This window comes from Cnephaeus nilssonii (assembly GCF_951640355.1).
Source record: "Cnephaeus nilssonii genome assembly, chromosome: 5".
Taxonomy (NCBI): domain Eukaryota; kingdom Metazoa; phylum Chordata; class Mammalia; order Chiroptera; family Vespertilionidae; genus Cnephaeus; species Cnephaeus nilssonii.
The window spans coordinates 79,420,403-79,438,338 of record NC_137076.1 but is presented as its reverse complement, the minus strand read 5'-3'; the positions used below and the strand labels follow the sequence as shown (position 1 = coordinate 79,438,338).

The 17,936-nt window shown below is 39.7% G+C and overlaps 1 protein-coding gene across 1 annotated transcript in view; it reads right to left on the bottom strand.

Moving 5' to 3' along the window:
- CTNNA1 (catenin alpha 1) overlaps positions 1 to 17,936 on the bottom strand; it is a 202,705-nt gene that overhangs the window by 46,653 nt on the left and 138,116 nt on the right. The window contains exon 8 of the mRNA XM_079770838.1: positions 3,582 to 3,662. Within this exon, the coding sequence (XP_079626964.1) occupies positions 3,582 to 3,662 (81 nt within the window). The remainder of the gene's footprint in view (positions 1 to 3,581; positions 3,663 to 17,936) is intronic.

Here is a 17,936-nt window from a genome sequence, read left to right as displayed (position 1 = left end):
TTGCAGTAGAGAACCCTGACACCCGAGGACCGAAAAGTAAAGACCACATACAGACTGGTAGGAGGGGTGGAGGCACCAAAGGGCTGGCAGGGCACCCACAGACAGGAACTGAAGTCCCAGAGAGATATCTCAGCTATGGGGGAGAGGGGGAGGGGAAGGAGAGGTACCACTGAGAACTCTGGGATCTAATCCCCAAGCTGGGCCCCCCAGCAGAGAGCACCAATACTGAGGAGGGTACCCATATAACATCTGGCTGTGAAAAGCAGTGGGGTGTTGTCTGTTAGAGAGTAACAGCTAAAAATTCAGGAACCCTCTTAAAGGGCCAACACACAAAATTCCCTGTAGAGCACCCACTTTGTGCTCTGGCAGAGGGAGGGTAAAGTGGACTGGAGCTGTGAGAGCACAGAGGCCAGGACTGGGGACATGGGAAATAGAGCTCAGAAGGCAGACACCCCAAGTTTCCTGGGCTGAGTCATTCCCTCACACAGCAGAGGACATCTTTCCCACATAGACATCTGCTTTGCCTGGGGGGAAAACAGTTGACACACCCTATTGGAAAACACCTTGCCCTGAGGCCACTTAAGAGATTAAAAGTAACAATTAGCCTTCAGACAGGAGCAACTGTCCCACCCTGTTGGAAAAAAAAACCTCTCACCATACCTGAGGACAACTGCGGGGGGGGGGGGGGGGGGGGGGCAATTCAAGTCAGAATCCTATCCCTCTATAGGTAGAGGTGGTCTCTGGAGGCTTTGAGTCTTTGCCTGATCTAATTGGTCAGAAATAGCCTTTAACACTGTCCTGCACTAGAGATTGAGAGGTGTACAGGATTTACCTAAAACACTGTCACAAACCCAAACAGACAACAAAATGAGGAAACAAAAGAAACAACCCCCAAATGAAAGAACTAGAGAATTCTCCAGAAGAAGAGATAAATGAAGCAGAGATAAGAAACTTATCTGAAACAGGGCTCAGAGTTCAGAATAATGATGGTAAAGATGCTCAACAGCATGAAAAAAGATATAGTAACTATGAAAAAAGAACAGTCTGAGATAAAGAATGACATAACACAGTAGATTGGAAGGAATACACAGTAGGTTAGGGGAAACTGAGGATCGAATCAGTGAATTAGAAGACAGAGTTGAAAATATCACTCAATCAGAAAACCAAAAAGAAAAAAACAATTAAAAAACAGGAAGACAGCTTAAGGGAGCTGTGGGACAATGTGAAACGTAACAATATTAGAATAGCAGGTGTGCCAGAGAGGCAGAAAGGAACAGAGAAGGTGTTTGACAATATAATGGCAGAAAACTTCCCTAAACTGGTAAAGAAAAAAATCACCCAAGTTCAGGAGGCACAGAGAACCCCAAACAAGAACAAACAGGCCTACACCCAGTCATATCATAATTAAAATGCCAAAAATTAAAGACAAAGAATCTTAAAGGCAGCAAGAAAAAAGAAAACTGTTACCTACAAAGGAGTTCCCCTAAGGCTGACACCTGGTTTCTCATCAGAAACACTACAGGCCAGAAGGGAATGGCATGAAGTACTCAAGGTAATGGAAAGCAAGAATCTGAGACCAAGATTATAATATCCAGCAAGGCTATCATTCAAAATAGACAGTCAAATAAAGAACTTCCTAGTCAAAAAAAGTCTAAAGGAGTACATCACCACCAAGCCAGGATTACAAGAAATGCTAAAGGGATTGCTGTAATGAGAAGAAGAAACAGAGAGAAACCTAGCCATACAGAATTAAAATGAATTAAAATGGCAATAAATAAGTACCTATCAATAATAACCCTAAATGTAAGTGGACTAAATGCTCCAATCAAAAGGCATAGGGTAGCTGAATGGATAAAAAACATGACCCAACTACCGTACTTTCCGGCGTATAAGACGACTGGGCGTTTAAGATTTTCCTGGATTAAAAAGTTGTTTTATATGCCGGAAAATACGGTATATTGGACTATATTGATGGGATTAGATATAATGGACTAGATATATTGGACTACCGTATTTTCCGGCGTATAAGATGACTTTTTAACCCAGGAAAATCTTATACGCCCAGTCGTCTTATACGCCAGAAAATACGGTATATGCTATCTATAAGAGACCCACCTCAATACAAAAGACACACACAGGTTGAAAGTGAAGAGATGGGAAAAAATTTTCTATGCAAATGGAAAAGAAAGAAAAGCTGGAGTAGCAATATTCATATCCAACAAAATAGACTTTAAAATGAAGGCCATCACAAGAGACAACAAAGGTCACTACATAATATTAAATGGGTTGATCCAACAAGAGGATATAAGCCTGGTAAACATATATGCACCTAAATATATAAAAAAAAAACTTCTAGAGGACTTTAACACCCCTCTGACTTCACTGGATAGATCTTCCAGACAAAAACTTAACAAGGAAACAGAGACTCTAAAGAACACACTGGATCAGATGGATTTAATTTACATTTATAGAACACCAGAGGCCCGGTGCATGAAAATTCATGTACTGGAGGGGGGTCCCTCAGCCTGGCCTGTCCCCTCTCACAGTCCGGGAGCCCTCAGGGGCAGGAGGCAACCCGACGATCAGGGGAAGGCGATATCCCATCACACCTCTGCTGCTGCCACTGCCGGCAGCACAAGCCTCGGCCAGCCCTGGTTACCTGAGCCTCGGGCAGCTCTGGGCGGCTGGGCAGCCACCATCCGAAGCTTGCCTGTGCCTTGGGCCAGCCCTGGGTGGCTGGGGGACTGAGGGGACTGTCGCCCTGGCGGGGCTGATGGGACTGGGCACTGCTATCTTGTGGCTGTGGGTGCTGCCATCGTTGAGGGCGGGGCAGTCAATTAACATTTTCGCTCCTTATTGGCTGTGGGCGCTGCCATCTTTGAGGGTGGGACAGTCAATTAGCATATTCCCTCTTTATTATAGGATTTCACCCCAATGCAACAGAATATACATTCTTCTCAAGTGCACATGGATCATTCACAAAGATAGACCACATGTTACAAAACAAGTCTCTACAAGTTCAAGAAGATTGAAATCATATCAAGAATCTTCTATAAATTCAAGCTTACTATTTTAAAGAGTAAAAGTTAATTTGATTCCAAAATGTTAATGGAATTATTTAACTTTAAGTAAGAAGTTCTTTCCTCTATACCCAGCGTATGTATCCTGGAAATACATCTCCACCAAGGATCTAAAGAAACTGTGAGTGTGTAATCAGAATGGGGCAAGTCAGAAAATAACTGCAATTTGTCTTTACTAATATGTGAGTATCATGAGATCCTTCAGGGTATTTTCAGTCCCCAAGTCATTTTAAATTGATTTTCTTATTTGTACATCCTTTTCACACTAGAGCTAATTTATGCAGTCCATCCCAGTGGGACCATATTAGTCCAGGTCCCCGAGACATTTGATTAGCCATTTAGAAGCTTATGAGCAACAAAACAGACAGAGATAGTCAGTTTCCTGTGAAAAGCAATTCTTAACCCTAATAAAATGTGAGCAGGACCAGTATTTATTGAGATTTTAACAAAAACTACAAAATTGAGAATTTGGGGAAGCAATCGGTACTTTCTTTAGCTTACCTGTCTACGCAGGTCCCTGGTCTTCTTGGTCATTTTATCTATTGCAGAGTTGAGTGCATCACTTCTTTCTTTACGCCCAGCCTGGAAAAGAAAGAAAGAAATGCACCTTTTAGTGATTCACAAAAAATTTAATGATAGCCAATAGCTATTTAAAAAACAGTCAACATTTTTTAGCCCAAAGTTAGAAAATACACTGGGGGGAAGAAGGGGGAGGGAACAGAGGGGATCATTTGGCTTTGTTCAGAAAAACATAATCTTACAACTCTTAGGCTCCAGATCATCTGATGATGGAAAGTGAGGGAGTTTTATCAAAATAAGAAAAACCAAGGAACAAGACAAGACTGTCACTTAAAAGTTCCACTTGAAAAATTAAATTTGTATTTTAATTCAAGGTTCAGCATACACAAATTTCATTAACAAACCAGCTCTTCTTGAAATGCAAGCTAGAACAGGTTACATCTGATTTTGATGAAGTCTGAGATTTGAAAAATGTCAAAATATTAAAGTTGGCACCCAGCACTAAAACAACTTGAAAAACCAATTTTAAAACTAAGATGTACCATGGTGGGTCAAGTTAATAATGAATATTATGGAACTTGAACAAGAATGTTTTGTGAGATTATTTCAGCCATATTTTTTCTTAATTCGAGGTTAAGCTTAATGCAGTTGTATTGCACAGAATCAAAATATATGGTAATAGAAAGAAAAAGGACAAAGGCAATTATCCTAGATAGGGCTAGCCATGTGCTTAGAAATATTTAATAAGACATCTGCGAGGTTAAACTATGAAGTATATCAAAAGTTTTTCCTTACAAAAATCCCATCCAAAAAATGTGGCTCTTTCTGTAAAACATAGTAATCACAGGACAGAGACAAACAGGCAAAGGAATTTAACCCAGTGTTATACCTTTGGGTGCCCTCAAGACATTCTGGTATGGATATGTCATTAGTACATAAACCATAACAGCAGATGACTGGTTGGGAATGAGGAAACATGGTTTTATTTTCTGAGTGCATTTTTATGTATGTTTGTTACTCGCTTTCTCTCATCCCCCATCTGTTAAGTGGGAACAATGACACTTGTCCCTCTGCCTCCATTTCTAATGGACTGCTGGAATATTAGGGGATATAGGTTAGCAGAGGACAAAAAGGAGGACCTTACTATTTTAAATAGTAAAAGTTAATTTGATTCCAAAATGTTAATGGAATTATTTAACTTTAAGTAAGAAGTTCTTTCCTCTATACCCAGCGTTGAAATATAAGTGATAAATTGATATGGTCACTATCAAATCTAAACAGGGTCACATTCCTTTCCTTTCCCCCCAGTATTCCTGTGTTGCCAATAAAATTAAGTAGTCCACTAATATTAATGGGTAAAAAAAATAAGAGTTTAAACAAAATTGATTTGGTGCTCACTTTAGCAACACATATATTAAAATTAGAACAATACAGAAAAGATTAGCATGGCCTATGCACAAGGATGACACAAATTCCTCAAGCATTCCATATTTAAAACAAAACAAAAGTGATTCAGGTATGAGAATTTCTACCTGCAGGAATAAACCGTGATTTATTCATAGCTATTAGTAAGAAAAGAATGTGACAAGTATAATTAATTACTGATAATCTCAAAGATCAAATACCAGGATCTCAGAGAAAGATGTCTGAAATTTAATTAAAAAACAAAAAACTGGCAATGTAGCAGGATACAAAATCAACACCTAAAAATCTATGGCTTTTTAAAATATATATATCTTTATTGATTTCAGAGAGGAAGGGAGAGGGAGAGATAGAAACATCAATGATGAGAGTGAATCATTTACTGGTGGCTTCCTGCACGCCCCCTACTGGGGATCAAGTCCACAACCCTAGCATGTGCCCTTGACCAGAATCGAATCTGGGACACTTCAGTCCGCAGGCCGATACTCTATCCACTGAGCCAAGTTGGCTAGGGCTCAATGGCTTTTTTATACACCAACTGGAGGCCCGGTGCACGAATTCATGCACAGATGGGGTCCAGCCGGCCCGCCCTGATGGGGGCCAATCAGGCCAGGCTGGTTGGGGGCAGTGGGGAGACACAGGAGGTTGGCCAGCCGGCCTCGCCTCCAATCAGGGTGGAGGTGGCTGATTTGGGACAGGAACAGCTGGGGGGAGGGGCTACAGGAGGTTGGCAGGCCGGCCCCAGCCCCAATCCAGCCGCAGGGAGGGGCAGCCCCCCAATCGGGCTGGTTGGCCCGGCCGCAGTGCACATCATAGCGACTGGTCATTCTGGCGTTCTGGTTGCTTGGCTTTCGTATAGATAATGAATTCTCAGAAAGAGAAACTAAAACAATCCCATTTACCACTGCAACAAAAATATTAAGATACTTAGGAATAAATTTAACCCAGGAGGCAAAAGACTGTACTCAGAAAATTACAGGACATTGAAAAAAGAGGTAGAAGAAGATGTAAATAAGTGGAAGAATATACTGTGTTCATGGATTGGTAGAATCAACATTAAAATGTCCATTCTACCCAAGTCAATCTAGAGACTCAATGCAATCCCTATTAAAATACCAATGATAAATTTCATAGAGCTATAACAAATACTCCAAAAATTTATATAGAATAAAAGAAAAAAAAGACCTCGAATAGCTGCAGCAATTTTGAGAAAGAAAAACAAAGTTGGAGGATTCACAATACCAGATTTCAAGTTATACTACAAAGTCACCGTAATCAAAACAGCCTGGTACTGGCACAAGAACAGACACATAGATCAACGGAACAGAACAGAGAACCCAGAAATCGACCCAAGCCATTACGCTCAATTAATATTTGACAAAAGAGGCAAGAGCATACAATGGAGTCAAGAAAGTCTCTTCAAAAAATGGTGTTGGGATAATTGGACAGATACATGCAAAAAAAATTAAACTAGACCACCAACTTACACCATACACAAGAATAAACTCAAAATGGATAAAAGACTTAAAAGTTGTGAAACCATACAAGTCCTAGAAGAAACCATAGGCAGAAAAATCTCAGACATCTCTCACAGCAGTATGTTTATAGATACATCTCCTAAGGCCGTGGTCGGCAAACTGCGGCTCGCGATCCACATGCGGCTCTTTGGTCCCTTGAGTGTGGCTCTTCCACAAAATACCACGACCTGGGCGAGTCTATTTGAAGAAGTGGCGTTAGAAGAAGTTTAAGTTTAAAAAATTTGGCTCTCAAAAGAAATTTCAATCGTTGTACTGTTGATATTTGGCTCTGTTGACTAATGAGTTTGCCGACCACTGTCCTAAGGTATAAGAAACTAAGGAGAATTTTTAAAAATGGGACTGCATCAAAATAAAGAGCTGCTGTAAAAGAAGCCATCAACAAAACAAAAAGAACCCACTGTATGGGAGAACATATTTGACAATAATACATCTGATGAAGGGTTAATACCCAAAATATATAAGGAACTAATGCAACTTAACAAAAAGAAGACAAACAATCCAATTTAAAAATGGGCAAAGGACCTACAAAAAGGACATACAGATAGCCAAGGGACATATGAAAAAATGCTCAAAATCATTGGTCATCCCAGAGATGCAAATAAAAACAATGAGGCACCATCTCACACCTGTCAGAATGTCTACCATCAACAAGTCAACAAATGACAAGTGCTGGCGAGGATGTGGAGAAAAGGGAACCCTAGTACACTGCTGGTGGGAATGCAGACTGGTGCAACCATTATGGAAAACAGTATGGAGTTTCCTCAAAAAATTAAATACGGATCTGCCATTTGACCCAGTGATCCCACTTCTAGGAATATATCCTAAGAAACATGAAGCACCAATCAGAAAGAATGTATGCAATCCTGTGTTCATAGCAGGACAATTTACAATAACTAAGATCTGGAAATAGCCCAAGTGCCCATCAGTAGGTGAGTGGAGAGAAAAATAGGTGGTACATTAATACCATGGAATACTATGCAGCAGTAAAAAAGAAGAATCTCTTATCCTTTGGAGGGGCCTGGAGAGTATCATGCTAAGTGAAAATAAGCCAGTCAGAGAAAGACAAGTATCACATGATCGCACTCATATGTGAAATCTAAGTAACAAAATAAACTGATGGAGTGGATGCAGAGATATGGAAGCATGGAACAGAGTGCGGAATCTCAGAGGGAGGCGGGGGGCGCTAGTCAACCAAAACCTTGTATGCATATATACATAGCCCATGGACACAGACAATAGGGTGCTATAGGCCTGGGACGAGAGGGGGGGGAGGGCCAGGGTAGGCTGGAGGGGGTTAATGGGGGGGGGAGGGGAGAAAGGGAGACATATGTAATACTTTCAACAATAAAAAAATTTTTTTAAAAATTAAGTGGGGTGGGGGAACCCACCACTTCAATTAAAAAAACAACAACTGACCTACTAATTAATGTTTTAATCAAGAAAGTCTCAGTATATTCCTTAGGTACTCATGCACTCCAAGAAAATTCCTCTATATAAACCCAGTAAAGTCTGTCATTGTTTCTAGCCATGGTTTTTGTTGTTGTTGTTGTTTTGGTAACAGATCATTTATTAAAAAAAAAAAATTATCAGAAATCCAAGGTTGGGTTCAGTAACCTCAAACGCCCAGAAATTTCCTCAATTTGGGTGGAAGGATTTCCTCTGAAAGTTATATAAAAGCAAATCCTTAAAATTGACTTTTGAGGGAATTATAGTCACACAACAAAATTCACTTTAAGATGCAACACACATCATGAATCTGTTAATTCTTTGTCTAACTACCCTAAAAAATCAATTTGTTTTTCTTGTTACTGAAGGAAATAAGAGGTTTATGCCTCATGAATGAGGAGGGGGCAGATCAGAAGCATTTATTTACTGAAGCTTTTAGGTTATACCAGAGTCAGACCATCTTTTAACTCAAAGCATCCAATCATTTAAAATACAATCAGTATGAGTATATATGCATACACACACTTATGATGAACCTGATGAAAGCAGAAAGCTGGTTGATTTATAAAATAAAATTTTACTTCTCTTTTGACATTAGCTCTGTTAGGGTTTTTTATTTCTAGTTTTAGGTAGGCCAAAAGTAAAGTTGCTCAATGAATCTTTAAAGTAACTGACTTTCAGCTAACCACCTAATTAAGAGACTCTATTCCACTGAGCAGAGAGACCACCTATGTTCACTCAATTTTGATATGAATGTCCCTGCTAAGCAGTGAGGAAAGGGCTTGCTAAGAAAAAGATAAGGCATGTTTGAGGTTTTAACATATAAAGCTCCTCTGCAAGTAAATATCAGCTGAGCTGAAGAGAGGCAAAGGTTATTAGCTGCGACAACCTCTAGCAACAGTTCTTGTAGAGATAGGAAAGAGCTTTCAAAACTCATCTTTAACAGAAACTTAAAGAAGCTACTCCCCCTTCCTTCATCGTATGTGGACAGACTTCTATTTATTTAGGCACACTCTTTACTGGGCACCTACTCTGCATCCACTGGAGTGGGCAGTACCAGTCATAATCCTTCTTTCAGGGGGCTTATAATCTGAGATAAAATAATTTAGAGTAACACCTAATTTAGCAATACTCTGTATCATGCTGGGCCTCACAGGAGTTCTACATGACATAATAGTGGGTCAAAGGAATAAGTAAAAGTTATGCAGAAGGTTACATTTAAGTTAGGCATTGATTTTTAAAAAGTATTAACTAGAATTTCATGGAGGATTTTATCAATTTTGGAGGTAACATCCGAAAGAACAAGCCTTTTTTTTTCTTCCAAAGAACTGCCCCATTTCAGAAAGAGTAAGCATTCTCCCATAACAAACTCATAACCACTCAGACCTTTGCCACAGATAATACCAGGTCTCACTGCTGTGGCTGGCATGTATGTCCACTAATTCCTCACCCATAACCTAATCCTCCTTTGAAGGCCCTGACTCCACTCCAACCCTTCCCTCTGGGAAGGGATAAAATAAGCAACAGTCAGGAAGGGACGAAATATGTCCCTAGCATAGCTGGTGGCATCTCAAGCTGCATTTTAGTCCCTAGAAACAATGTGACAAAGGTTCCCAGGTGAGTCTACGGAAGACTAATCAACCTAAGCACAACATAAATTCAATGCTTCCAGGGAAAAATACATTGTGAAAACGTCCACAGCACTTCCAGAGAAGGAACATGCTATATGCTAAAGGATCTACATGGTCCCTTCAGGGAGGACTCTTCTGCCAAAGGCTTCCTTCTCTTCTTATTCTGTACTTTCCCTGTTGGAGCCCAGACATTACCATTACTTCAACGACTATGGTCACTCTTGCCATCTTCCATCCCATGATATGTCTACTGCATTTTAATTCTTCAGACATGCCATGCTCTCTCTCACCAACCTGGATTATTCTTCCCACACTTCTTCTAATTCCTATCCTATCTCTAGGTGAGATATCATGCTTCCTCTAGCCACCCACAACTCTGAGTTCAAGTTAAATGCCCCTCTGGAGTGCTCCCATAGCACCTTACACTTACCTTCACAGCCATTTTCAAATCATACCTGTCCCTCTCCCATTGGACATGAATGAAATGAGAAACTAGTGACCAATTAAAGACATGTTTAAAAGTCATAGGATTTAATGTGTGAGCTATGTGGCAAATGATCAGTCTCCTGATTTCATGTGATTAGTGAAAAGATAAGGCTTTTCAAATAACCCCCAATACTGCTTTCTATCTTCATTTTCATCTAAAGCAAGGCTGGAGAGAGTACCAGAGAATCCAGTGTTTTAACCCTGAAACATTTAAAGACTATTTAAAAGAAAACAAGAAGGTGTGATTAACTCAAAGAGGAAGGTCTAATTAGATACAATGCCTCCATCAGCCACCAGAAATTAAACAAAATTTAAAAAATAAGAACCATGGCATTCCACAAGACCCAAGTCAGAAAGGGCATCTGAAGTGCCCTCTATCCCACCCCTAAGACAATGAGAGAAAGGAATGAAACAGCATCATCAATTACAAAAGGGGAGTAGAGTATTTAAGTAAAACAGGAGTGAGGAAGTGATATCTAAGGTGCTATTGGAAGGCTTCAGAAGAATGTGGAGCTATAATATTAAAAATACACTCAAGAAAAATGCTTGAAAACCAAAGGAGACTAGCATCTATCTTCATGAGTACAACTAAAATAAAAGGTTGGTGTGAACTGGGCAACACATTCTCATGCAATAAACATTTGGTGAGCTTCCGGGTTGAAGATGGCTGCCGACGGGAAGGCAGACTGCAAGATAGTGCGTGAGTGAGAGAACGAAAGGAAAGTGTGTGGTGGCACAGGGAGTGTTTATTTGTGAGTTGAGGGACAGCTATACTCCAAGGGACTGTTGGGGATTGCCAGACGGGATTCCCCTGACCGGCAGCCTCCACTGCTGCTGAAATCCCTCCCAGAGCAACCAGCTCTGACACAGAGACCGCGCCATCTTGAAGGGGAGAGTGGATGTTATCGGAAGCCTAAAAATCCTGGGAATCTACAACACCACCACCCAGTGAACAGCTGCAAACCCAGGAACACCGGTCCCCAAGCAGCAGTGTGAACACGCAGATTCAGAGGAGCTCTGCACCTTCTCACGGAAATGTCAGATTTCACCTAGCAAAAGAGAGAGAACTACATAACCAGACATCCAGAGAAGAGAGATCATGGGGAGACAAAGAAACAGACCACATATGAAAGAAAAGGAGGCATCACCAGAAAAGGAATTAAACGAAATGGAGGCAAGCAACCTGTCAGAGAAAGAATTCAGAGAAATGGTCATAAGGTGGATGAAAAGAATGGAAGACAAATCTGACAATATGTGTAAGAACCAAGAGGAAATGAAGAACCAAGAAGAAATGGAAAATGACATCGCTGCTATAAAGAACTCAATAGAAAGCATTAACACTAGACTAGAAGAAGCAGAGGACCGCATCAGTGAGCTAGAAGACAAGGTAGGAAAAAATACCCAAGCAGAGCAGCTTCTAGAAAAAAAATAAATTAAAAAGCAGGCAGAGAGCCTAAGGGAAGTTTGGGACAACACAAAACAAAACAACATCCGCATAATGGGGGTACCAGAAGGAGAGGAAACTGAGCAAGGAATAGAAAACCTGTTTGAAGAAATAATGACAGAAAACTTCCCTGATATAGGGAAGAAAAAACTCACACAAATCCAAGAAGCTCACAGAGTCCCAAACAAAATGAACCCCAAAAGACCGACGCCAAGGCACATTATAATTAAACTGGCAAACACCAACGACAAAGTAAGAATCTTAAAAGCGGCCAGAGACAGACAGAAAGTTACATACAAAGGAACCCCCATCAGACTAGCAACTGATTTCTCAACAGAAACTCATCAGGCCAGAAGGGAATGGAATGAAATATACAAAGTCATTCAAAGGAAGGGTCTGAATCCAAGAATACTGTACCCAGCAAGGCTATCAATCAAAATTGAGGGTGAAATGAGGAGCTTCACAGACAAAAAGGGATTAAGGAAGTTTATTACCACCAAACCAGCAATGCAAGAAATGCTAAAGTGTCTGCTATAAAAAGAAGAAATAGGAAGCAAAGAAGGAACACAGGAGTAAAGAATAAAAATTGGGACAAACAAGTACCTATCAATAATAACTTTAAATGTAAATGGATTAAATGTCCCAATAAAAAGGCATAGGGTAGCTGAGTGGATAAGAAAACATGACCCATATATCTGCTGTCTACAGGAAACCTACCTCAGAAAAAAGGACTCACACAGACTGATGGTGAAGGGATGGAAAAAGGTTTTTCAGGCGAATGGAAATGAAAAAAAAGCTGGGGTGGCAATACTTTATCTGACAAATTAGATCTCAAAATGAAGGACATAAAAACAGATAAGGAAGGCCACTTCATAATACTAAAGGGAGCAATCCAACAAAAAGAAATAACTCTGGTAAACATATACGCACCCAATACAGGAACACCCAAATACATAAAAAAACCTTCTAGAGCATATCAAGGGAGAGATTGACAGCAATACAATCATAGTTGGGGACTTTAAACCCCACTATCACCATTGGAAAAATCCTCTAAACAAAAAATCAGCAAAGAAACATCAATCTTAAATGACTCACTAGATCAGATGGAATTAATTGACATCTTCAGATCATTTCACCCCAAAGCCACAGAATAAACATTCTTCTCAAGTGCACATGGGTCATTTTCAAAGATAGATCATATATTGGGTCACAGGCAAAGTCTCTTCAAATTCAAGAAGATAGAAATCATATCAAGCATCTTCTCAGATCACAATGGCATAAAACTAGAAATCAACTACAATAAAAACAATCCAAAAAAATCCAACACCTGGAGACTAAATAGCATGCTATTAAACAATGACTAGGTTACCAGAGAAATCAAGGAAGAAATAAAAAACATCATGGCAACAAATGACAATGAAAACACAACAATCCAAAATCTACAGAACACAGAAAAAGCAGTCTTGAGAGGGAAGTTCATAGCTCTACAAGCCTACTGCAAAAAAAACAAGAAACAATGGTAATAAACTACCTAACCCTACAACTCAAAGAGTTAGAAAGAGAGCAACAAGAAAAGCCCAGTGTAAGCAGAAGGAAGGAAATAATAAAGATCAGAGCAGAGATAAACGACATAGAGACAAAAAAAAAAAAAACAATACAAAAGATCAACAAAACCAAGAGCTGGTTCTTTGAAAGGATAAACAAGACTGATGAAACTCTAGCCAGGCTCACCAAGAAGCAAAGAGAGAGGACCCAAATAAACAAAATCAGAAATGAAACAGGAGAAATAACAACAGACCCCACTGAAATACAAAGGATTGTTAAAAAATACTATGAACAACTCTATTCCAACAAACTGGACAACCTGGAGGAAATGGACATATTCCTAGAAAAATATAACCTTCCAAAATTCAATCAGGAAGAATATAAACATCTCAATAGGCCAATAACTATGGAAGAAATTGAAGCAGTCATCAAATAGCTTCCAGCAAACAAAAGCACGGGGCCAGGTGGCTTCACAGGAGAGTTTTGACAAACATTCAAGGAAGAACTAAAACCTATCCTCCTCAGACCATTCCAAAAAATTCAAGAGGAAGGAACACTTCCAAGCTCCTTCTATGAAGCCAGCATCACCCTAATACCAAAACCAGATAAAGACAACACAATGAAAGAGAATTACAGGCCAATATCCCTCATGAACATAGATGCCAAAATCCTCAACAAAATTCTAGTAAATCGGATCCAGCAGTACATCAGAAAGATCATACACCATGACCAAGAAGGATTTATCCCAGGGATGCAAGAATGGTACAATATCCACAAATCAATAAACGTGATACATCACATAAACAAATTGAGAGATAAAAACCACAGTCATATCAATTGATGCAGAAAAAGCATTTGACAAAATCCAACACCCTTTCTTGATAAAAACTTTCAATAAGGTGGGAATAGAAGGATCATACCTCAACATAATAAAAGCCATATATGACAAACAAACAGCCAACGTCATACTCAATGGGCAAAAACTAAAACCATTTCCCCTAAGAACAGGAACAAGACAGGGATGCCCACTCTCACCACTCCTGTTCGACATAGTACTGGAAGTATTAGCCATTGCAATTAGACAAGAAGAAGAAATAAAAGGCATCTAAATTGGAAAAGAAGAAGTAAAACTGTCCTTATTCGCAGATGACATGATATTGTACGTAAAAAACCCAAAAGACTCCATCAAAAAACTATTAGAGTTAATAAATGAATTCGACAAAGTAGCAGGATACAAAATTAATGCCAAGAAATCTATGGCATTTCTATACACCAATAGTGAACTTACAGAAAGAGAGAATAAAAAAGCAATCCCATTTATCATCACACCAAAAAAATTAAGATACCTAGGAATTAACTTAACTAAGGAGGTAATAGACCTGTACGTGGAAAACTACAGGACACTGAAAAAAGAGATAGAGGAAGACATAAACAGATGGAAGAATATATCATGTTCATGGATTGGGAGAATTGACATCATCAAAATGTCCATACTACCCAAAGCAATCTATAGATTCAATGCACTCCCCATTAAAATACCAACAACATATTTCACAGACCTAGAAAGAACTCTCCAAAAATTCATCTGGAATAAAAAAAGACCCTGAATAGCTGCAGCAATCCTAAGAAAGAACAACAAGTAGGTGGGATCTAAATACCAGATTTCAAGCGGTATTACAAAGCCACTGTTCTCAAAACAGCCTGGTACAGGCACAAGAACAGACATATAGACCAATGGAACAGAATAGAGAACCCAGAAATCGACCCAAACCACTATGCTCAATTAATATTTGACAAAGGAGGCAAGAACATACAATGGAGTCAAGACAGTCTCTTCAATAAATGGTGTTGGGAAAATTGGACAGATACATGCAAAAAATTAAACTAATCCACCAACTTACACCATACACAAAAATAAACTGAAAATGGATCAAGGACTTAAACATAATACAGGAAACCATAAAAATACTAGAGGAATCCACAGGCAGCAAAATCTCAGACATATGCCGAAGCAATTTCTTCACCGATACTGCTCCTAGGGCAATGGAAACTAAAGAGAAAATAAACAAATGGGACTACATCAAAATAAAAAGCTTTTGCACAGCAAAAGAAAACACCAACAAAACAAGAAAGTCCACTGTATGGGAGAACATATTTGCCAATGTTATCACTAATAAAGCTTTAATCTCCAACATTTACAGGGAACTCATAGAACTTAATAAAAGGAAGATAAATGATCCAATAAAAAAATGGGCAACTGACCTAAATAGATACTTTTCGAAAGAAGACAGAAGGAAGGCCAAGAGACATGTGAAAACATGCTCAAAGTCACTAATTATCGGAGAGATGCAAATCAAAACCATAATGCGGTACCATCTCCCACCTGTCAGAATGACTATCATCAACAAATCAACAAATGACAAGTGCTGGCAAGGATGTGGAGAAAAAGGAACCCTCGTGCACTACTGGTGGAAATGCAGACTGCTGCAGCCACTGTGGAGAACAGTATGAAGTTTCCTCAAAAAACTAAAAATGGAACTCCCATTTGACCCAGTGATCCCACTTCTAGGAATATATCCCAAGAAACTAGAAACACCAATCAGAAAGGATATATGCACCCCTATGTTCATAGCAGCACAATTCACCATAGCTAAGATCTGGAAACAGCCTAAGTGCCCATCATCAGATGAGTGGATTAAAAAACTGTGGTACATCTACACAATGGAATACTAAGCTGCTTTAAAAAAGAAGGAATTCTTACCATTTGCAGCAGCATGGATGGAATTGGACAGCATTATGCTAAGTGAAATAAGCCAGGCAATGAAAGAAAAATACCACATGATCTCACTCATTTATGGAAAATAAAGAACATTATAACCTGATGAACAAAAAGATAGATATAGAGGCAGTAAAGCATCGAACAGACTATCAAATTACAGCGGGAAGGCTGGGGAGTGTTGGGGGGGGGAGGGCGCGGGGTAAGAGATCAACCGAAGGACTTGTATGTAGGCACATAAGCATAACCAATGGATACAAGACACTGGGGGGGAGGGAGGGGGGTGGTGGGATGAGGGCATGCGACAGGGGGTAGGGGAGGCTGGGGGAAGGTCAATGGGGAAAAAAAATGAGATATATGTACTACTGTGTGTAATACTTTAAACAATAAAAAAATAAAAAAAAATAAAGAAAAAGAAAATAAATAAATAAAAAAAAACCAAATTTGGTGAATAACATGATTAGCAATTTGACCATGGTTGGTCTACCTGGCCCACACATGGCTGATGGGCTCTGCATAAGCTAAATATGTGATAAGAGTCACTGGGAGCTTTACGCAAAGACTAAAGTAGCTCAATATTAGAATAGAATGGTTTTATATGCCTGCATTCCTAAATTCCTTTCCAAGAGTACCTTCAGTTGCAAAGGACGTAAGTTTCTAGTTTGCCTAATGTTACCTATTTCATCCTAAAAATTTAATAAAAAATGGTAGGGAATGCTAATACTACAGACACCCTACTTTCCTTCTCTTCCCCTCAACAGAGAACAAAAGCTTAGAAAGGAGTTTTACTGGTTTGCCTGGGTATTTTCTCAGATGACAGTCAGCCTTGCATACCACCTTTACATTTTTCTCAAATCTAAATGTCCTATCAGTTATAATAATAAGCTTAGGTATTTTCAGCTCTGGCCACAGACACATGCTAGAATATGGCTTCTGACGTATTCCACCATGGCGTAACTATACCAGGTCCAGTTACATGGCTGCTATAGCACAGAACTACAACGAACTGAAACACAATGAATCAAATATGGCACCTTTGCATCAAATTCTGGGATCTCAGAATGAGCATGTAAACCAGGCGTCCTCAAACTACAGCCCGCGGGCCACATGCGGGTGTTTTTGCTGTTTTGTTTTTTTACTTCAAAATAAGATATGTGCAGTGTGCATAGGAATTTGTTCATAGTTTTTTTTAAACTATAGTCCGGCCCTCCAACGGTCTGAGGGACAATGACTGGCCCCCTGTTTAAAAAGTTTGAGGACCCCTGAACTATTCCTTTTTCTTTCAGAGGGAGGGGTGGGGGAGGAGAGACAAAAATATCCATGATTAAGAACAGTTAGAGAGCCAATATTAAAAGGTTTCTGGCACAAATTGAAGCATGTAGCTGAGATATTCCAATCCCTTTGAGACAATAGGTTTCTTCTTCTTTTATTTTTTTGTTAATCCTCACTAGAGGATATTTTTCCCATTGATTTTTAGGGAGAGTGGAAGGGGGGAAGGGGGGAGGGAGAGAAAGAGAGAGACATTGATGTGAGAAAGACACATCCATTGGCTGCCTCCCACACACACCCCGACTGGGGCTGGGATCGAACCTGCAATCCAGGTATGTGCCCTTGACTGAGACTCTTCAATGAGTGGGTCAACACTGTAACCACTGAGACACAATGGCCAGGGCAGGTTTCTTTCTTCTTAAAGAAAGATAGTAATTGCCCTGGCCAGTGTGGCTCAGTTGGTTGGGTGTTGTCTCACTCACCGAAAGGTTGCCAGTTTAATTCCCAGTCAGGGCACATGCCCAGGTTTCGGGCTCAATCCCTGGAAGGGGGAGTGCATGAGGCAGCCGATTGATGTTTCATTCTCTCTCTCCATCTCCCTTCCTCTCTCTCTAAAATTCAATAAAAGTATTTTTTTAAAGATAGTAATCATCAACTTGTTAAATAGCTGCTATGCATAATAAGTTGGGAAGTTCTCAAAAGCACAAACAGATATATACTAGTAAAACAAATAGGTATACAAACTAAATATATGAAGGTCATAGAATAAGACTATAATTT